The 21,331-nt window shown below is 41.4% G+C and overlaps 2 protein-coding genes across 2 annotated transcripts in view; both read left to right on the top strand.

Moving 5' to 3' along the window:
* Positions 1-9,137, top strand: part of insra (insulin receptor a) — a 40,434-nt gene extending 31,297 nt beyond the window's left edge. Inside the window, exons 10-21 of the mRNA XM_008334552.3 lie at positions 438-636; positions 800-1,086; positions 1,342-1,481; positions 2,055-2,214; positions 2,976-3,075; positions 3,154-3,221; positions 3,351-3,580; positions 3,916-4,026; positions 4,961-5,120; positions 6,100-6,229; positions 6,988-7,122; positions 7,541-9,137. Of these exons, the coding sequence (XP_008332774.1) occupies positions 438-636; positions 800-1,086; positions 1,342-1,481; positions 2,055-2,214; positions 2,976-3,075; positions 3,154-3,221; positions 3,351-3,580; positions 3,916-4,026; positions 4,961-5,120; positions 6,100-6,229; positions 6,988-7,122; positions 7,541-7,898 (2,078 nt within the window). The 3' untranslated portion in view covers positions 7,899-9,137. The remainder of the gene's footprint in view (positions 1-437; positions 637-799; positions 1,087-1,341; positions 1,482-2,054; positions 2,215-2,975; positions 3,076-3,153; positions 3,222-3,350; positions 3,581-3,915; positions 4,027-4,960; positions 5,121-6,099; positions 6,230-6,987; positions 7,123-7,540) is intronic.
* A 636-nt stretch (positions 9,138-9,773) lies between these two features.
* On the top strand, positions 9,774-20,559 carry arhgef18a (rho/rac guanine nucleotide exchange factor (GEF) 18a). The gene is made up of 20 exons (XM_008334549.3): positions 9,774-9,941; positions 12,962-13,090; positions 13,397-13,503; positions 13,597-13,737; positions 14,466-14,716; positions 15,126-15,251; positions 15,354-15,471; positions 15,556-15,807; positions 16,066-16,142; positions 16,218-16,399; positions 16,496-16,551; positions 16,760-16,939; positions 17,038-17,169; positions 17,322-17,398; positions 17,476-17,541; positions 17,622-17,669; positions 17,891-18,385; positions 18,483-18,807; positions 18,968-19,072; positions 19,272-20,559. Exons 2-20 carry the CDS (start codon positions 13,026-13,028, stop codon positions 19,424-19,426), a joined length of 2,958 nt encoding a protein of 985 aa, XP_008332771.1. The 5' UTR covers positions 9,774-9,941; positions 12,962-13,025; the 3' UTR covers positions 19,427-20,559.
* The last annotated feature ends 772 nt before the right edge of the window (positions 20,560-21,331 follow it).

Genomic DNA, 21,331 nt, shown 5'->3' with positions numbered 1-21,331 from the left:
AAATGATTAAAACGTGTATTCATTGCTCACATGAAAAAAAAAGGATACAAATGACAGCTTTTAAAGTAAAATTTTAGCCACAGTATTAAAGTCAGAGCTCAGCTTTAAGCTGAAGTGCGTTCAGGAATTCAAAAGTTCTGACTATATAGTTCCTGGAACAAGTGTCTGCTTCTTTACGAGGAGCACAAATGATACAATTCACTTTGGGTTTAAAAGGACCCAAAGGACCAGGTGTCACGGCTGCACAGACACAGATAACAAGCCCACACGTCCGTCTGTCTGTCTGTCTGTCTGTCATGTCTGTAACTCCCACTCAGCAGGGAGGTGGTGTCTCCCCAAATCTATCTCCACTTAAGAGGGTGAGGAGAAGGTGAGCAGTGATGACGACGGTCAGACGGCTCTTCACCTAATGTTCTAATTTCTAATTGCCCCATCAGGGATGAAGTTGCCCACCCGGGCGCCCACTCAGGTGGACAATGATGAGGAGCAGAAGTGGAACCAAACAGAGGAGCAGGGACAGGGCACACGGTGCTGCGCTTGCCCCAAAACTGACAAGGAGCTCAACAAGGAGAAGGAGGACTTATTGTATCGCAAAACCTTTGAGAATTACCTTCACAACGAAGTTTTTGAACTCAAGTAAGACAAATGGGGAAAGAAGACGGAGTTTTAAAGAATGATAAATCATTTTTTCCCACTTAGTACTGTATATTTATTGTTTATTGTTTATAGTTTCTAGTTGTTTTTTACTTCCATTTCTGTCTCATCAGCTAAAATAAATCCAATCCTGCTCTTTCTACAGACACACTAGACAGCGACGTGCTGTGGTGGGGATCGCCAACGGAACACTGCTTGTCCAAACCACGGCCTCCAGTCCACCAGAGGGCACACACGTCCCAGACGAGGAGGGCGAGGAAACCTTTGAGAGCACCAAGTCGGTGGTCACTGTCCTCGCCAAGGAGTCAACGGTCATCTCCAACCTGCGCCACTTCACCAGCTACCAGATCGAGATCCACGCCTGCAATCACCCGACTGACCCGGCCCGCTGCAGCATGGCAGCTTATGTCAGCGCCCGCACCCTGCCCGAAGGTACAGATGGATGTTTGTTTTACTCCTACTCTTAGACCAACTGTTAAATGAGCATTAGAGTTGGCAGGAGAGAAATATGTATGATCAACTAACATCAATTAGGGTGAGAAAACAAGGCTGCCACCTGCTGGAAGGGTGTGTAATTGACATTGTATATACACACATTTCCTGTTGTATCCGTTGTTTATTTTAGACAAAGGCAAAGTGGGAGTAAATATATAATCCAATTAACCCTTTGACTTTTCCCCCCTCTAGACAAAGCTGATGACATTTTGAGTCCAATCAAGTACGAGGTGACGGAAAATACAGTTCACATCACATGGCAGGAACCAGAAGCTCCAAACGGCATGATCATCCTGTACGAGGTCAACTACAAGAGGCTCGGAGACACAGAGGTGAACAGAAACAGACCAGTTGTGCTTTTATTCCTCTGTAACGACGTACGTCTAAGTTCAAGAGTTTACAGGGAGTTCAACCGACTCATAAAGTCCTTCCTTATACTCTAAAGCACTTCTCATATTTTTCTCTCCATTGAACCAATAGCTGGAGCTGATAATGAGAGCCCATAAAGGGTATTAAAGGGTAACATTGTATGGCCCAGTGATGCAGCAGCCGCCGCACAGACAACTAAAAAGGGTCGATGTTATTACCTGACTTGTATTTTTAATGTGGCCTTTTGACCTGAGTCGTGTTTTTTGTTACATCTAAATGGAGATGTAATTTTATCACTGCTCTGTGTTTCAGTCGCTATGACAACTCCTCTACCAAACAGACTGTTATTTGGTGTAGGAAAACAATAAAAAGCAGATGTTTCACTATTGGAAACAAACTGTTTTAACCTGCAGAACAAAAAGAAATCCAAATGTTATTTTAAACATTTAATTTATGACAGACGTCACTGAGCAGCTGTTGGTCATAAGATGGCGCTGCTCTCTCTTGTCTGAATCTTTCACCCCCCCTCTGTGCAGGAGCTGCACTACTGCGTGTCGCGGAACATGTTCAAAGAAAAAAGAGGCTGCAAACTGAAAGTGATGCATTCTGGGAACTACACAGTACGGATCCGAGCCACGTCACTGGCTGGAAACGGATCCTGGACCGAGCCCACATACTTTTATGTCCAAGACACAAGTAAGATTTGTCTTCAGTTTGAAGAAAGAGAAACATTCAGTGTCTTGTTCACGTCATAAAATGATTAGAAAGTTGGAGAAGATCAGAACACGTATTAAGTTGTAAAACTGACTTTTCTTTGTTTCTTCTCTCTCTAAGTAAAGAAGTAGGTCAGACACTGGTGTTTGTTGACTCTAAAATAAACTCTGACCTTATTTTGTGTTTGGCAGCAAAGCAGTTGTGGAGTAAATGCAATGCTTGTAGTCTTCAAATTTGAATTTCTTTACTGGAAATATCTGCATTACCTCTGTGAAATGTTATGCTAAGTGTTCAAAGCAGAAGAGGTTGTTGCTGCTAACAGGAGTAACATTAGCATTTTATTATTTTGGTGCCATAACACAAAGAGCTGACACAGTTACTTCATACTTTTGTTAAAAAAAACTGAATAAATCAGTGTGTTTAGATTCATACAGACAACTGCTGATTCAATATTAATTAATATATTTGGAATATTATACATATTCATTGATTTAATGCTATGGGAAGACAGAATAGAACCATAGTAAAGGGCGGTGCATTAGCAGGACCAACATAAAGAAAGAAATATTTAATAGTTGTTTTTTTTTAACGTATAATGACAGAGCGACACAGACAGATAATGTTCTGGAGGAGCGTATTGATTCTAGCTAAGGTTTAACACCTGTGTTTCATAAGTCTCTGCTCTGCTCGAACTGAAGTCTGACTCACTGTGTGACTGGATTTGGTTTTATGGTTTTTCAAAGGCGACCCTCTCTACATTGTGAAGATTGTGATTGCTCCGATCATCTGTTTTGTCCTGCTGCTGTTAGTGGCTGCAGTAGGATTCTTCATGTTCAGGAAGAGGTACAAAAAAACATTTTTTCTTCAGGTTTCTTTGAAGTTCTCCATATTTCATAAGTGCCTTGCCTTTTTTCCTTGTAGTCAAACTCAGGGGCCAAGTGGTCCCATCTACACGTCTTCAAACCCAGAATATCACAGCGCTTTTGACAGTGAGTACAGATGAAGATTTAAACACATGTTGTTGTTTTGATTGTATTGTCAATAATAACCAACTGATAAATGAGTAAACGTTCTAAGGACTTGTTTGTGACCTGATTTCCTGGACATGTGTATTTCAGTGTACGAAGAGGACGAATGGGAAGTTGCCAGAGATAAGATCGCCATCTTGAGAGAACTTGGTCAGGGTTCATTCGGTATGGTGTACGAGGGTATCGCCAAGGACATCATAAAGGGCGAGGGAGAGACCCACGTAGCAGTGAAGACTGTGAACGAGTCGGCCAGCCTGAGGGAGAGGATCGAGTTCCTGAATGAGGCCTCGGTCATGAAGGGCTTCAGCTGCCATCATGTGGTGAGGAGAGACCGCGTTTCTTAGCAGGAGGAATGTCCTCCCTCCCTGGTGAAGTGTTCTAGGTTGTACCAGAGGACCGCTGCAGCTCCTCCATTAAGGCGTTATAAGATAAATGAATGAATAATGACAGTGTGTCTGAATGGATGGACTAACAACACATCTGCTCAGGTTCAAGGGCTAGTGGTAGAATGGGGTATAGCAGGGGAAAAGTGCCTGAACTGTCATTGAAGGTCACAGGAAGACGTGTGTCGTCATATGCAAACGACACCTTTCCATGTTCCGTGATGGCGTGCGCCCTTGACACTGCAGTGAAGAACCACCGGTGTTTGTTTCAGGTGCGTCTGCTGGGCGTTGTGTCTAAAGGTCAGCCCACGTTGGTGGTGATGGAGCTGATGACAAACGGAGACCTGAAAAGCTTCCTACGCTCCCTGAGACCTGACGCTGAGGTAAGAGACCGTGAAGGACACGTTGTACTGTGGTGGTAACTGTTTTCATCTCTCTGATCTCTGGGCTGCATCTGCAGGTAGTTTGGATACAAATAACTTTACTACTGTCTTTACATAAAGACGATGATAATCTCATGTTTTTATTTTTAACATGGACATCATACAGGGGACAATGTACAGTCAGATTTGGTGTGTAGCTGCATTAGTAAACGTTAAAAAAAGAAAGCAAAACATCTTTACATAATAAAGGTAACAGTTTACCCCCACTTTAAAAAAAACCCCAGTAAAAACAGAGTGTGGAGGAAACAGAAACGCTGGATGTGCATTTGGTTTCTAAGGATAACTAAAGTTAGGGCTGACATTTTAAAGACTGTTCAAACATGGCGTCTGTCCACGACCAAACTGGTTATACTGGCACAGTGGTTGGTGGTTTGACCTTACAGCTAGGTCTGCGTGTGTGTGTGTGCGTGTGTGGTTTTCTTCAGGTTTATAGTTCACTCTGAACTGACCACAGTTGTGACGTCAGGTGTGAATGGTTTGTTTGTTTGTTTTTTTATGTGCCCCTGTTTTGGGTGGGGTCCAGGTTGAACCACACCTGGGCCACAGCCCCACCCATGACCCTGAAAAGGATTACGCAGCCAAAACATGAACAAACAGATGTATCAAACCAACAATCAGAGCAGAGAGTAACATGGGAAAAAAAGTCAGTAGACTTCAACTATTTGTATTTATAAATATTTATGAAGAGAACCAGAAGTCAGTTATTTTGGTTATAAAAGGTTGGACATATTTACCTTCATCAAATCAGTACAATCGACTTGATGGTCACTTAAAATGATTTATTGTAAATGTTGTGCCCTGCAGCGTTGAATTCATTCTAATAAATTGGTTGTTAATTTGTGTGTGGTTTCTCCTCCTGGCCCCTCACCCTCAGAACAACCCTGGACGTCCACCACCGACTCTGAAGGAGATGATCCAAATGGCTGCTGAGATCGCAGATGGCATGGCTTACCTCAACGCCAAGAAGTTCGTCCACAGGGACCTGGCAGCCAGGAACTGCATGGTAGCCCACGATCTCACCGTCAAAATAGGAGGTACAGTACGTGGTTGTTGTTGTTTTTTACTGGGCTCAACCAGAGACTCTGGTTGATTTGGTTAAAGCCACAGTCTGGTAAATGAAGACTTGGAGCCCTCCAGTGGTCATGTTAACACTTAGACTGTGGTACTGGCAGCCGACCAAACACACTGCTGCTGCTGCTTGTGCTGCCGTGACCGCAGAATGGATGTAAAGTTTTCTACCATGGAGGAGCAGTTGTAAAAAGGATGAGGCGAAGATTTTATAGATACAGACTGTGTCTCCAGGAGAACACACACACACACACACACACGTGTGTTTCAGTTATGTCAGAATGCTTTCATAATAACAACACATGATTGAATAATAAGGTGGATTTATGTCCAAGTGAAGCTGCCGTAATGTATCCAAGGAGTCGGGGTGAGTCAGTGGACGTAGCCTGGAAACCATCCAGACGGCCTGTGGTTCAAACCTGTCTCCTGTCGGCTGGTCCACGGAGCAGAGCCGAGCGTGTAATTGACCTGACACTGAGTGGATCACACATCTGTGGGTCATCTGTGCAAAATCCAAGATCAAGCTGTCTGTGGGTTTTAAAAGACAACAGACACAGACCGATTTGGATGTCATGTGTTAGCAGCAGTTACGGCTCAACGTGACTGAGTCGCTGTAACGGTCGTTAAAACCGATCCGGCTCCAGGCTCGCCAAGCCACATCCATAAACTAATTCATCAACGATCTATAGTTTTCTAACATATCATTCATCATGTTGGAGGTGGGAAATTAATTCATGATTTCTGTCAAAATTTAATTGATGAAAAATGTTCATTTTCTCTGGTTCTTGGGTGTCAAAATTTAATTGATGAAAAATGTTGTTCATTTTCTCTGGTTCCTGGAGTTGGAGTTTCTCCCACTGTGAGTGTACGCTGTCGGTTGAGTCGAAGCTTTTAGGACAGACGTTACGACGTTCTTTAAACGTATCCTTTGTGTTTTTCTTGCAGACTTCGGGATGACAAGAGACATCTATGAGACCGACTACTACCGTAAAGGAGGGAAGGGCCTGCTTCCTGTCAGGTGGATGGCCCCCGAGTCTCTGAAGGACGGGGTCTTCACCGCACATTCAGACTGCTGGTCAGTGGCCGTCTGTGAAATGAAATGTTCCATCAGATTAAACTGGTCTGATCAAAACAGCCGTAACACTGATCATACAGCACTACTGGACTATTACTGCTCTTAATATGTTGATAATGTATTGGTATTCAAGGTTATACTACAGTATTCATATCATAATAATATTACTAGCTATACTGCCAGTACAGCTAGTACAGTTCTTATAATATAATACTATATTGCTTTTTGACATATTTCTGCAGTTTATACTATATTTTTGCAGCTAATATTATTATATCATTAAATACTAATATTAATATTCTTCAGATACTAGTGTACTTTATGTTGCTCCGTTGTTACAGTTAAATGTTGCAACAGACATGTCTTATTTTTTTCCTATATTTTTAATTTAATATATTTTTGTTTTTATTTATTTATTTCTTATTCTGCCGCTGTAGAGTTTGTCCTAACACTCACTTCACTGCTGTTATACATTTGACACATTCAGTAAAAGTCTTTGTAAATGTATAGAACCAAGGTCCATACGCTGCTCTGTGATCGTCAGTCAGACCAGAACAACAGACTGCAGACGTGTCGTCAGTGTTGAACTGTGGGACTGAGACGTACAAGGTTCATGGTGGATTGTTTACCAGCACTGCAGCTGCCCCTGGGCCTCACTGCTCCCTGTGTTTACAGTCTGATCTCGTCAGGTGTCAGGTGTTAATTAGCCTAACCTTATTCGCGCTGTGCCCTTGTTTTTCTCCCTGTTTGTTTGTCAGGTCATTCGGGGTCGTTCTGTGGGAGATCAGCACATTGGCCGAGCAGCCGTACCAGGGCCTGTCCAATGAGCAGGTCCTGAAGTTTGTCATGGACGGAAACTACCTGGACCGACCGGACAACTGCGCTGACCGTCTGTAAGTTCAGAAGCATCGCCAGATTTAAAAAAATAAAATAAAATTTTAAACCAGGAATTTACATTGGAGAGTTTTTGAAGCAGGTGTAGGTGCAGAAAGTAAACGATAGAGGACAGTGTTGGTTAAAGATAACTTTGCAGCAAGTTTGCAGAAATACATCTGTTATAGCCACGATATTATTTTTCCTGTTACCCTTTGGATGATTTTGCTGTATTTTGTCTGAGTATTAATGATTGTATATCTACTTTTTTATTTCTTATTTATTTGTATTTATTATGTATTATTTCAGCTATTTTTCACTTTGGCAATTTTTGAACCTTTGTGTGATTTTTCATAGATTTCTTTCACTTGTTTCTTTCTCCTGGCTTAAACAGCCAATGATATAAAACCTAACGAGCTTCTTGTATTTTTCCGCCAGACACAACCTGATGCAGATGTGTTGGCAGTACAACCCCAAGATGCGGCCCACCTTCCAGGAGATAATCGAAATGCTGCGCGAGGACCTGCATCCTTCCTTCCAGGAGGTGTCCTTCTTCTACAGCGAGGAGAACAAGCCGCCCGAGAGCGAAGACTTCGACCTGGACATGGAGAATATGGAGAGCATCCCGCTGGACCCGTCGTCCTACTCCCAGAGGGAGCAGTGTTTGGACAGGGACGAGGCCTCCTCCATGGGCCTGCGGGGGAGCTACGAGGAGCACCACATCCCCTTCACACACATGAACGGGGGAAAGACCAACGGACGAATACTGGGCCTCCCACGCTCCAGCCCCTCCTAACACACTATCACACATCCCACGCCAAACACATCAGTGCTATAGATTAAAAATATATTTTTTTGTCCTTTAGTTTGTCATTTTGTATAGCTCGCAATTTTACGACACTCTCTCCAACAACCGCACAGCTCATATCTCAGGATTTTATTTTTTCTCCACAGATGCCACTAACCCACACTACAGTTAGTCCACACACGGACGAAAGCTTTTGTATTTTGAGATGAATCGCCCACGTATTTCCTGTGTTTGTAAAGACTATATATATGTATGTATATGTGTATGTATATATGTATGTATAAATATTTATATATACATATATGTGTATGTATGTACGTTGCCAAGTTTGTGCCAGAGGATGGAATGGGAGAATTTTGGATTCAACTGTGAAACAAACTCTTGACAAACAAGAAGGCTGCTAACCCTACTAGTCCTTCCTCCAAGTCCAGACTGTGACCTCCTCCTCCTTCCTTTCTTATTCAAACTCGAGGGTTCAACCCCAGGTTTCTAGCTCTTGGGAAAAAAAAGTGTCCTTCTATTTTTGTCCGTTGCCTACATCCATGTTTTTTGGAACATTACGTGAACCTTTTTACACGAGTGGATGACAAACTGAAAAATGAAAGACTTGTTGTGTTGGACGCTCAAAGACAGTCCACTGTTGAACAAACTATTATCCACTGGAGAAGCTGGTTGAAGTGGCTTAACTCCTCACACCCTGCAGTATTCCTAATGGCTCGCAGGATAAATAAAACCCAAGACTTTTTTTCATTATTGTTTTCCATCTTTATTCTCCACTCTTCTTTTCTCTTTGAGTTTTCACATTTACAGCTGAAGGATATTTAAGTTGTTTTCACAAACATGTTGGCAAACAAGTTCCTCAGATTGACCAATAGCTGCTTCTTTGGTATATTTTAGTGGGTGTAGAAGATAAATATATAAAAATATATCTATGTAAAGTGTTATTGATGTTTTTGTACATAGGTGAGATGTTCACTCAAGAGGTATTTCCGTTGATAGAAAATTATTTTACATGTTGGTCTGCAATTTTCTTTTTCTAATCCAAAAAAAGTTACTAATGAGCTTCTTGGACTCATGATCAACCAACAGCACTTGGTCTTTTTTTTTTTTACAACAGGATGCAAGAGAAGTTGCGGTTTTGGCTTCTTCATTTTAAGATGTTTGCTCCTTATATGCAGATCAAATAAAATAGTGCTGTAAATACTGCAGCAATGTGCATTCATGGAACGTCTGGCAGTGGTTCTGTTATTGTTTACATCAGATATCACACCACATTTTTTACCCCATCATGATGCAGCGAGAATCTAAGAACAAGCCTTTGTTATTGGAATTAACGTTTAGATAAAGAGATTAAATTCATCTGGTGTAAAAACAAAATACAGCAGAGACTGGGGTTATGTTCGTTCAGCCGATACTGGAGGCGCAAAAAATTGGAGAAATGTATTTTCTCATATGATGAAAAATGTGATGTGAGCTTGAAATTCATTAAAAAATAATAGATATAAATAATTTAAAAACTAATTAGCGAACTATTGACCTGAAGTCTAAGAAAATAATTTCAACTTTTTGTTTTCAGAGAGCTACTTTTACAAAAACAAAAATGGCTGAAAGCTACACATGTTGTGTAACATTTACTTTCAGAGCTCAGTACAAACAAACTTAATAGCTTTTATTTGTCTAAACATTTACAATATATTAATGTCCACATATCACATTTTTATTAAAACATCACCAAAATATTATTAGTAGTACTACTACTTTATTTACTGCAGACTGTCGCCGTCTAGTGGACACAGGTAGCACAACCGACTGCACTCTACAAGTGTTTTGTTTTTTGTTTTTTTGTGGTGATTTTTCTCCTCCTCCTTCTCGTCCTCCTCCTCCTCCCTGCTCCAATTCATCCACTGCTGCACTTGTTCGACCTGAGGCTCCACCGCCTGTGTCCTCGTCTGTGAAAGAAGCGTCTGTGTCAGGACTTTAGTCATATTTTAAAGAGTCTAATGTTCCACCAAGTCTTTATTTCAACGCCAGGTAAGTGTGGATGCGGCGGACGTTAAGACAACACATCATTTCAGAAAAAGAAAGAAAAAACAAAAACAAAACACGAGATCGCGACAGTAAAGTGACTGTTTTGTAACTTGGTCCCTCGTAAACTCGACATGTTCTGGGCAGAAGTTTTTGTTCGTCCAAGTTTTTCCTTGTGTTCGTAAACTCGACATGTTCTGGGCAGAAGTTTTAGTTCGTCCAAGTTTTTCCTTGTGTTTTACTTGTGAGAGGACGTGTTACTCGTTAATTCGTGTCGTCAGTTTACTCATAAGCGTATCCGTCTGTCAGTTTCACACAGTTGCTGTTAGCTTAAAGGCTAACAGCACCTGCACCTGTCGCTTCCATTCCCACTACTTTATTTTTATTTATTTTTTAACTTCCTCTTCATTTTCTTGTCTTTTCCTTCCAACCACGGGATGTTCAGCTGTTACTCTTTTTCCTCTCCAGTTCCCATTCCTTTTCCACTCCCATTCCTTCCCACTCCGGGTTACCATTTTGTTGACTTTCTTTTCCAGTCCTTTTCCTTCCTACGCTGCTTTTTAGATTGGTTGCTAAAAAATGTGCAGAAATTACTGTGGATAAGATAAAGATAAATGACACAGTTTTGCATACTGTATTTCAGGTATGAAGAGAATATTAAGAGAATTTATTTTGCAAAAATTGGTTCTGAAACGTAAGATTTATATTTCTTTAATTCCTGTAAATCCTGGTGGTATCCATGCACACTGTGTGTATTTATTTAAAAGCAAACTTTAATCTTTTTTTTTTTTTAAAAAGCAAGGTGGCAAATGGTACAAATAACATAACAAGCAACAAGACCACCTCACATCCATCATAATAATATTTAACTAATATATTTAAAAAAGACAGATATCAATGAAAAAAAGTCACACGTTGAATTTAAGAAAAATATATTACATTATTAAAAGTATATAACAGTCATGGGGTCACACAGTGGAAGAGTGGTTACTGCCACTGCCTTACATTAAGAAGATCTCCAGTTTGATACCCCTGATGTTCTTCATTTTATGTGGCCCTCCAGGGTTTATTATTATGGTTGTCTTAAAATAAATGTTAATCTTGTATTTAAGACGCGTTAACCGCGTGTGACACCCGTTATAGTGTATAGGGTTTAAATGTTATCTCTGTGTAGTACTAGTACTGTCCAGTTAACCTCCCACAGTCCAAAAACATACAGGATTCGTTTAATAGTTAACTCTAACATCTCGTCAGGTGTGAACGTGAGGGTGTGAGAGTGTTTTTGTCTCTGTGTGTGGCCCTGTGATGGACAGGTCAGGGTTCTGTGCCTTGGGTGGACAAACTGCTAGTGTCAACACAATCTTTAAGTTTCTTCGAAGCTTCATTCTAAGCATATATGGCCAGGCTGTGGAATGACCAACGTGGAGGAGGCCTAACCTGCACCTGTAGAATTCAGCTCCTCATTTGGACAGAAACACACTCGCATGTGTTTACAGCTCTAAAGATAAACAACACTGCAGCTATCGCTAGGTTAATGAGTAACTAGTCAGGGCAGCAGTGGGCGACAACAGTGAAGAAAGTGTAAGTTGAACCTGCCGGGGTAGGTAGAGAGTTTGCCCCTCATAAATAACAATTGTTCAGTTATACCTGTGTGATGACGTCACACTCTGACAGACTGTCTCCAGGGTGTAGCAGGAACTGGCAACACTCGCATCACCTCGTCTTTGTGCTTTTGTACGTTTCTCATACGGATGGATAATGTTTCAGTGTTTGTAAACCAGGGATGAAGAACACCAGACGCTGTGACTTTTGTCATCATGATTCAGGCCGCAGCTTCATTTTGGTTCAGAGGGTTTTTGTTCACCGCTGTCAAAACTCTTAGAGCCCACGACTTCTTTTTATGACAAGAGCTTAAAGCGGTGTTTTAACCTGTGTGTCTGTGTGTGTGTGTGTGTGAGTGTGTGTGAGTCAGCTGCAGGATACTTGGCAGACTTGCTGGTCTTGTTTTGTCTCTGGAGAAAATTACCCGTATTTCATGACGCTGCTGCCGTTGTTGCTTTTACCTTTCCAGCAAGTGAGAATCTTTTAAGGTGTGGCTGCCGCTCACGCCACGGTGACCCAAACAACTGCATTGTGGCTGAATTACCATCAAGCTAAGAAACGAGTCTTTAAAGATAGAAATGTGACACGAAGGTATGGTAAAGTCATAGGTTTTATATTTCTTTTCTTCCTTTGAAAGCCCTGCTTTAACATTTATTATTTAAGTTAACATTTATTATTCTATTATTATTTTTATATTTTTATTTTATTAGCTCCTTAGGCTAATTTTCTTTATTTTGACCGTTTCATCTTTGAAAAAGTTCTTTTCTGCATATTTGTATTTTTGCCCCGATATTTTATTGTGTGGTCCAGACCGACAGGTCTTATTGTGCTGCGGACTCATTGTGCTTCAAACAGCTGAGCCACAGCCTTATAGAAAAGCTACCGTGGGAATTGGTCTCACAACCCCTGTAGTCAAACTGTAATGTGTGCTTTAGGTGTGTCTGACTTCAAACACCCTATGGCTTTTTTTTTTCCCTTAAAACTAATTCTAATCTCTCATGCGAACACACAGTATGTGCTGTTGGGACCACTCCTCAGAACTCAGCTCTCTATCACAGTCACACACGGTTTATTGTCAGGTGTGTTTATACCAGATCTGTTGTTCTCCTCTCTGATTTGCTGAAGACTGAACTAGCAGCAGCCTGAGTGGCTGATTAACATGAGCACACAGAAACACAGTGTGGAAGATCAGTGTTTGTCACTTTGCTGAAACTGGAACACACTCTGATCTCTATTGGATTTGGCCACAAATGTGATCAGACAGGAAAATGAGTGAGTGTCTACACAGCAGCGGTTGTTCTCTGTAGTTTCCCTAGCGCCTCAGTTCTGTTGCTGTTAGACTGTTGAAAAACCCTGACTAAAAGGAAGCAAATCACACACTGTTCTTTAATCTCTCTCACAAATTCATTTTGTTTTTTCTTCAGTGCTGTGTAAATCGTCCCTGTCCTGGCAGTAAATGGCCAGCCTCCCGCCTTCATCTGACCAGGCATGACCGTCACCCCCAAAAAGTCCAGTCCTCATCCTTCTTCCTCTTCATGTGACATAAGTTCCAGGTTAGTATTTACATGTTTGTTTGTTCAACTCCCACTGACTCACACGACTGACATACGAATCAAGTCCAGTGTCATATGATGCAGACTGAAAACAAGTCAGATGTGTGTTCTTAAAAACATGTCGAAGGTACTTAAACATGAAGAGATGAATGTTTATAGCATTTACAGAGGTACAGCACTTCAGGAGGTATTCACACTGAGGCTGTTTTTGCGCTAAGTCCTCCAGTGTGTGTGTGTGTACAGGTGTGTGTGTACGTGCATACGTCACATTATAATTAACCTGTTCATCCCTCCACCAACATCTAGATCTGGTGGAGCACTGATGGATGAAGTAGATGGCCTGAGATCGAAGATTTCCTCGGAGGACTCTCTGCCCGTGTCGTCCACCTTGGCTGAGCCCATCAACCTAGAAGGTCAGCAGGTCACTGTCAGCAGGGATGAAACACTGATGTGTGATGCAGTGAATATTTCCTGGTGTTTCATGATCTTGTCTGTGTATTCATCAGATCCTCACTATGCTCGTCTGCGAGGGGAGCTGGAGTTCGATGCCCATAACCTGGAGGCAGAGTCCTGGAGTGTGGCTGTGGATCAGAGCTACCTGAAGGCCCTGAACAAAGAGGCTATAAAAAGACAGGACGTCATTTATGGTACGCTGAAACTGACTATAACGTCTTCTGTCCACTGGACTGAACAAGTGTAGAAGACACTACTCTAACTGCTTTGTTTATGACATGATTCTCAGTCTGATTCCATGTAGGGTTCACCTCAAGTGAGAATATTTGAGATGAGTCTTTAGATGAACTGTGAGCCAGTGTTTTTCTGCTGTAATCACTGTGTCACATCTGATCTTTTATCGGTGTATTTTAACTTCCTACACACAGTTCTCCTTTTTAGTCCAGTGGAACAAACAGTTACCATAAACTGTACAAAGAAAGTCGCCCACTGACACGAGACCTTCACTTACTGCAGCTAAAACATATTTTTCTCATGTCAGTCATCCAGAACGGGAGGTGAACGTGTAAACATTAACTACAGTCGACGAAGCCGAAGTAGGAATATTTAAATAGGTGTTATTACAGAGAGTGTCTTATTAAGACGATGATTGATGCTCCCTCAGGCTCTGCACTTCTTTTGATTTAAACCCATTACATAATGACATCAGCATTTTGTATTGTCCAACAATAGTAGAGCACCGGAAGACTTTACCCTGTCTTTACTGGTTTTCCCCTTTGAGGTCTGGAACCCAATAATTAATTTTTCCACTTTTTGGCATGATCCTTTTTTTTTTAATTCCATGCTATAATCATGACAAGAAGTGTCATTATCACGCAGCCACAGTCAGGCTCTCAAACCAAACGTCTTCTGACGTCCCCAGAGTTGATGCAGACAGAGATGCACCACGTCCGCACCCTGAAAATCCTCCTCTGCGTCTACATGCACGAGGTGAGACAGTTTCACCTCTTTGAGGAAGCCAGACTGGAGTGGCTTTTCCCCAGCGTGGAAGCCCTGCTCACCCTCCATCAGCACTTCCTCAACTGTCTGAAAGTGAGACTCAACCAGAGTCAGGAGGACGGAGGTCCAGACAGCTACCAGATCTCACAGTTAGGAGACATCCTCCTCTCTCAGGTCGGTCATCTGTGAAAGATGTTTGGTTTTATCAAGTCTAACTAAACAGGGGATTTTATTGGCATAGATTTTTTTTTAAAATAAACAATAAAAGTTCAAATTTTGTGGAGGGATTTTTTCACATATTGCAACAAACTTCTAGTATTTTGTCTCTAGCAAATTTCAGAACTGTTCAAGAACATTTGTAAAATATTTAAAGAAACAAATGTACCCACACTAATGTGTTATATTCATTAATCAAACAGTTTTGACCAACAATTATAAATATTCTGAGGTTATTAAACCTATTAGACTGTATTTATTGATAACACATTCAGTACACATTGACACAGATTTAACTTTTATATTTCCAGGACCTGAAAAGACCTTTAATTAAAGACTTTGTAATAAGACGTTTTTACACTTTTAGTTTTCAGACGCTCTGGGGGAAAAGATGATGGAGTGTTACAGTGTTTTCTGCAGCCGACACAACGAAGCCATCAGCTTCTACAAAGAGCAGATGCAGAGCAACAAAAAGCTGCAAATTCTTATGAGAGTAAGTTTCCATTTTCTTATAACTTGAAATTTAGAAAAAGTTAAAAAAAATAGTCTTTTTTTTGTTGTTGTAGTAGATGTAACAGGTTTCTTATGTCCACAGAAAGTAGGTCAACTTCCTTTAGTGCGGAGGCTGGGAATCCCTGAGTGTTTCCTCCTTGTGACTCAGCGTATCACCAAGTATCCCGTCCTGGTGGAGAGAATCATACAGAACACTGGAGGTAAAGTCAGACCAAACACCTGAAGTCTAGAATGATCCTGTTCAAGCATAGATATGGAACTGTTCCTTATTCTTCTCCTTACAGCTGAGACAGAAGATTATAAGTCCCTGGTTCAGGGTTTGGCACAGATTAAAGAAACCATCTCGCTGGTGGACGCTCAAGTCCACGAATATGAAAAAGCCGTCCGGTTGAGAGAAATCATATTCCGACTGGACCCGAAATCTCAGGGCAGGCTGAAGCATGGCCAGCTGTTCCGCAGAGAGGATTTAATGAACAGAGATACGATGCTGCTGCACGAAGGCACCGTCACCTGGAAGACCTCCGGGAAACAGAAAGGTTTGGAGCAACTGGTTGCTTCTATACACAACCTTTATTTGCGTTGTGGTCTTAACAGTTAAAGAACTTCCTGACCAATATTCAGAAAACCAGCATTTATTTTATTTAATTGTCTAAAATGAAATAAAGCAGAAAAAAAACATGACATAACATGACTCTTATTAATTTTAACATCTAAAATGAAATAAAGCAGAAAAAAAATCTTATTAATTTTAACATTTTTTTTTTCAACTGATCTTATTCCATCTTCTTTCACAGACATCCAGGCTGTGCTGTTGACAGACATGCTTCTTCTTCTACAAGAGAAGGATCAGAAGTTTGTCTTTGCTGCTGTGGTGAGTTTTTTGTGCCAGTTTTTACTCGTCATTGTCTAAACAACAGTGTTGACACCTCGTTGTTGATCCCTGCAGGACAACAAACCATCGGTCATTTCACTCCAAGGCCTGATAGTGAGGGAAGTGGCCCATGAAGACAGAGCCATGTTCCTCATCAGCGTGGGCAGCTCCACTCTGCCAGAGATGTACGAGATCCACACAGGCTCCAGAGATGAACGCATCACCTGGATGGCTTTCATACGAGAAGCTGTGGAAAGGTAAAACAAACTCCTATTGTTGTTGTTTATTAGTACAGATGATGTCATTTAATGAAGGACTGTAGTTTTTTTTAAATTAATGTTGTTGTTTTTCAGCTTTCCACATGAGGAGATGCACCGTGAACTTGTGGTGAAACTGCAGCAGTGTCAAGGTAAGACCAAACCTGTTATTGATATTGGTGGCCTCAGCAAAAGTAGGTCTTGGGGGTAAAAATCGTAATAATATCATAATGAACATCTCCTTTTGTTCCCATGTGCATAGGGAGTAGCTCAGAGTTCATGAATATCAACCAAACGTCATAGGTACTGCTGCATGTTTATAGTTTTATTTGCTGATTTTCTTTTTGTTTTGTTTTTTAGATGCATTAAAGGAGAGAGACGGGCATATCATCCAGAACCTGACGGAGAAACAGCAAATCTTTGCCATTCTTTACGAGAATGTGACAGAACAGGAAACGCCACACAAAGGACTGCTGCTCAGAGGAGAGGCTACTGACCTCCAGCAGGGGGAGACACTGCTGAAGGGTGCTATCAATGAGGGTCAGAATGGATTTTGTTGAGATTTGCTGAACATAAAATGTGAAAATTTGATTTGGAAAGAAAAGGGACTTTTTGTATCATTTTTATTTTATGTACAGTTGAAAACCTGCAAAACCTCCTCTTCTCAAGAATCAAAATCCCCAACCTCACAGTGGATGAGAGTGAGCTGCAGGGTGGGCTGCACAGGCAGAGTGTGGACCTGGAAGAGGACGACAAGGACTCCAACAAAGGTCAGTATTTTTTATGTTTAATTTTGTACAAATCTTTATATTTACTGGTCGTGTGCATGACTTTGGTGGTAAATCTGGCAGTAGAATGAGGTCGTATTCAGACCAGTATACAGTGTAAACAGGTACTGATGTGCACGAATGAATCCCCTCAGGTGGAGACGAGGAGGGTGGCAGCAGCGAGGACAGGTCAGCTCAGGAGTCGTACTACTGTGAAGGCTTGGAACAGTCTGTAAGTATAAAACAGCTGTGAAACAATCTCACTTTCCTTCCTCAAGGGTTAACGCTACCTTGACTGTGTTCCTTCAGGCTGACGATGACACGCTGTCAGAGCCGAGCTGCAGTTTGGCTTCCAGTCATGTTTCTGAGGCAGAGGTGACACAACAGACGTTTTCTCTTTAACCCTGTCGTCTGTAGAAACATTATTAACCACAAATACTCGTTTTAATTTTTAGGTTTTCGACAGTGTCATAAAGTTGTCACAGATGCTCCACAGCTTACAGGTAAACGGCCAGCTTTTTGGAAACAAATAATCTAGTCTTTTACCATGTTTTTTTTTTTTTTTTAGAATATTTCCCTTACTTAACTTCTAATTCCTAATGTCATTAATGTATTTTACTCTAACCATATCACTGACATAGTGATGACTGTTTAAGCAAAAATGTCTTCTACCAAGATTTGAAGCACTGATAAGTTTGAGTATTTTTGTTCTTTTGTTGTGCAGGCGATCATCGTCCAGCAGGACAGTCAGATTGAGCTGCAGCGCGCTTTTCAGTCCAACTGTCAGCAGCCCAGACGCCATTACAGCAACATGCTCCTTGAACAGGAGAAGCAGCGCAACTTGGAGAAGCAGAAGGAACAACTGGCCAATTTGCACAAACTGCAGGCCCAGCACAGAGAGGAGCAGCAGCGCTGGGAGAAGGAGAGGGAGCGTCAGAGGATACAGATGGAGGCTCTGGAGGAGCAGCTGCAGCAGAGAGAGGAGGACTGCAGGAAGTGGGAAGATAAACTGGGCGGCGAGAAGGGTGAGCTGGAGCAGCAGTGGGGAAGTTACCAACAAGATCTGGAGAGGCTGAGGGAGTCCACGAAGTCCGTGGAGAAGGAGCGTGACCGCCTGACTCAGGAGAAGGAGCGTTTGGAACAGTTGCAGGAGAAGTTAAAATTAAAGATCCTGCAGCTTTCAAACCCTGGACATTCGAACTACGATGATCCCTCACATGTAAGTAATGAAATATAAATGAAGAAAAGTAAGAGGAATATTTACCAGTTGTACCTGTGTGTTGAACGTGAAGGTTGTATCTCATGTTTCTCACCAGTACCAGAGTCCGTCCACTTACTCATCATTCAGGGGCAGCATCATAAATGGAGGAGGGAAACAGACTGTCACCCTGAAGCCCAGCACCTTATACTTCACCCCTACTGATCCGACAGAAATTCCTCCAAAGGTTCCACCACGCAGAGAGAGCATCAACCCTCTGCCCCTCAAAGCTGAGCTGCCCATCCATCTGATCAGCACCACCAACCAAGTGCACAAACCTCCCGTGGTACAGCAGCAGATCCCAACCAAGCTGGCCACGCTGTCCAAAGGGAAGGAGAAAGGAGCGAGGAGCAAGGGCTCTCACCAGAGGACTCACAGCGCAGGTCAGGACGGAAGGCTTGGTTTTATTATCTCAGAATGGATTTATTATATTTAAATATTAACGATGCATGTGATTCCAAAAAGACATCAGAGGCACAAAAAGGCAAAATTTGATTTTCTTTGTTAACTATATGGAAAATTTGATTTCTTTTCTGCATCCAGCGAATATTGATGTGAACCAGGTGGTGCCGATCAGAGTGATGGGGAAGGAGGGCGGCAGCATGAGAGCCAAGAGGAGCGGCAGTCCTCAGAAAGTCTATCAGTCAGGTACCGAGGGTCAGAGGGAAAACCCACAAACATGGACAAATATTTTGAAAACTAAACAGGAGGTTTTAGGGACATTAATATGTACAAAAGCAATAACTAGTATGAACGAGACTGAGACTGTTTCATTCATTTTGTCAAAAGATTGAAGTCATAATAAAAATCACCTTTCTTTACTTGGACTGTCCTGTTCTGTCTGCAGAGCCCGTCAGAGCAGCAGGAAGTAGCCACAGTGTGAGAACCACTCAGTCGTTCAGCGTCCAAAAGAAAACCAACAGTGACGCTCCTCCACCTGCACCACCTCCTTTCCCCAAAGATGTTCTGGAAAAAGACAGAGAGAAGGTCATTTTTCTGTGATCACACACACAGCTCAGACTAGAGAAAGAAAAAAAAAAACGAATGGAATTTTACCCACAACACTCAGTGTTTGTGTGTTGGTACTGCACACGCACAGGATCCAAAAATTGAAACAATGGACGATGTTTTATAAGGGTAAAAATGTATAAATTAGAGTTGTTGTACATTTGGGACAAATGTGTTTTTTTTAAAGATGTTCTTTAGCTTTTAATGCTTTAAAGCCTTTTCTTTAAAGACAATTTTATCATTTTATTTAAAATGACAGCAGGTAGTCTGGGAGCATGAAGCCCTTGTTTCTTAATGCTTTTCAGTTTAATGGATGTTGAATGCATCATGAGGTAGGAAGTGACAGACTTATTAGGTATTCGTTAAAAATATGACAGGCCAAGAAACCTGTATTGTATGTGAATGAATCAGATCCACCTGTACTGAGAGTGTACTTCATGGTCTTTGTTCTGGTGGTAAATTAAAAAAATCACTAGATGTAAAAAATGTCTATATTTTAATAGTGAAGACTGGTGTTGAACTGTGTAAATATTTTTCTTCTTCTGAATTAAATCAGCTTCATTATAAAACACTTATTGATTTTCATTAACTTTCATAATGTCTTAGTAAAAAACACTACACAGAGAACTTCAAATACAATGCTTAATTTATTATATAGTGCCTCAGCAGCAGGTTTTAAAAAATAAAAAAAAACACTTGGCAACACAACCCAAATAATAACTCATCTCAATATCTCAGTTAAAACATTCCTCTGTTCAAACAACAGGGGGCGCTCAACTACAGAAACCGACCTTTTTTTTCTTTTAAAACAGGTCTAATGAATAACGTCAGTCTTCACAGCTGTTTAAAGTCAGGTGTACGGCTGCATGTGTACTGATGCTGTGGTTTACGGTTTACATTATGACACTTTGTGTCAACATCAGTAAAACAACAATATTTGGTACAAACACTCATCACTCCCTGTTCACTAGTCATTCTTGGATGCAGCACATCATCAGTTGGTATGTGTTATGTTCAACTCCAACACCAGACAATGGTGTGGCACCAGAAATACAAAAATAAAACTTTACATATCAAAAATTAAAATACAAGCATGCAAAAAATATTTTTAAAAAAATTAAATAAAATGACCAAAACATGTTCTCAGTTGACAAATGAAGTATAGAAAATAAAATAATTCAGATCTGCTGGTTAAGTCTGAGCAGATGAGTTGGATCAGGAGGTGACGAGACAAAGATGTGACCAAAACATTTAAGGAAAAGGAAAGTGAACGACTCGTCATTGTGACACAGCACACCACCAAATGTGACCTCTGCTTTTAACCCATCACCAAAGTGAACAGTGGGCAGCTTTAAGCGCCCAGGGAGCAGTGTGTGTGGAGGGTGCCTTACTCAGAGCACCTCAGTGGTAACTTGGCAGCTGGTGGACTCAAACCTGAAGGCCCCACTGCCTCCAAACCTGGATTTTAAAGGTGAGTCTGTGCTTTAAGAGTGGAGTTTCAGATGAAAACTGTAAAGCTTTAACAGTGCAATTTTTACATCGGTGTGTGTCGTTCACAAAACAGAGGTTTGACCCCCAAGACCTACAGAGCAACAGCCTGAACGTCATCTCAACGCTGGTCCTGGCTGACGTGACCTGGATGTGTTTCTCCTTATTTCAAGTTAGTAATTCTAAGTCTTTTTAAGATAGTTATTGTAAAAAAGCAACAGTGTTGTAGCAGGACACTGAACGACTGAGCCTCTTTGGGGTTCCTCTGCACAGTTGAGGGAAAACTACAAGCTACAAGTGTTTACTATTACTCACAGGAAATGTCTAAATGATCTCCCTTCAGAAAATTCTGATCTTTAAGGACAGATGTTTACAGTAGGTCTGAACAGACTCTCTGAAATTGAACGTAAT

This window comes from Cynoglossus semilaevis, chromosome 20 (assembly GCF_000523025.1).
Source record: "Cynoglossus semilaevis isolate Cse_v1.0 chromosome 20, Cse_v1.0, whole genome shotgun sequence".
Classification (NCBI taxonomy): Eukaryota; Metazoa; Chordata; class Actinopteri; order Pleuronectiformes; family Cynoglossidae; genus Cynoglossus; species Cynoglossus semilaevis.
Note: the sequence above shows the minus strand (reverse complement) of the source record. Positions and strands in the feature narration are given on the sequence as shown.

What these genes read in the sequence shown, in the direction of transcription:
- arhgef18a (XM_008334549.3), top strand. Translation starts at nt 13,026, where the DNA reads ATGACCGTCACCCCCAAAAAGTCCAGTCCTCATCCTTCTTCCTCTTCA. An exon ending in AATCATACAGAACACTGGAG is followed by an intron (nt 15,472 to 15,555) that starts GTAAAGTCAGAC and finishes TTCTCCTTACAG; the next exon opens with CTGAGACAGAAGATTATAAG. An exon ending in CGACAAGGACTCCAACAAAG is followed by an intron (nt 17,170 to 17,321) that starts GTCAGTATTTTT and finishes GAATCCCCTCAG; the next exon opens with GTGGAGACGAGGAGGGTGGC.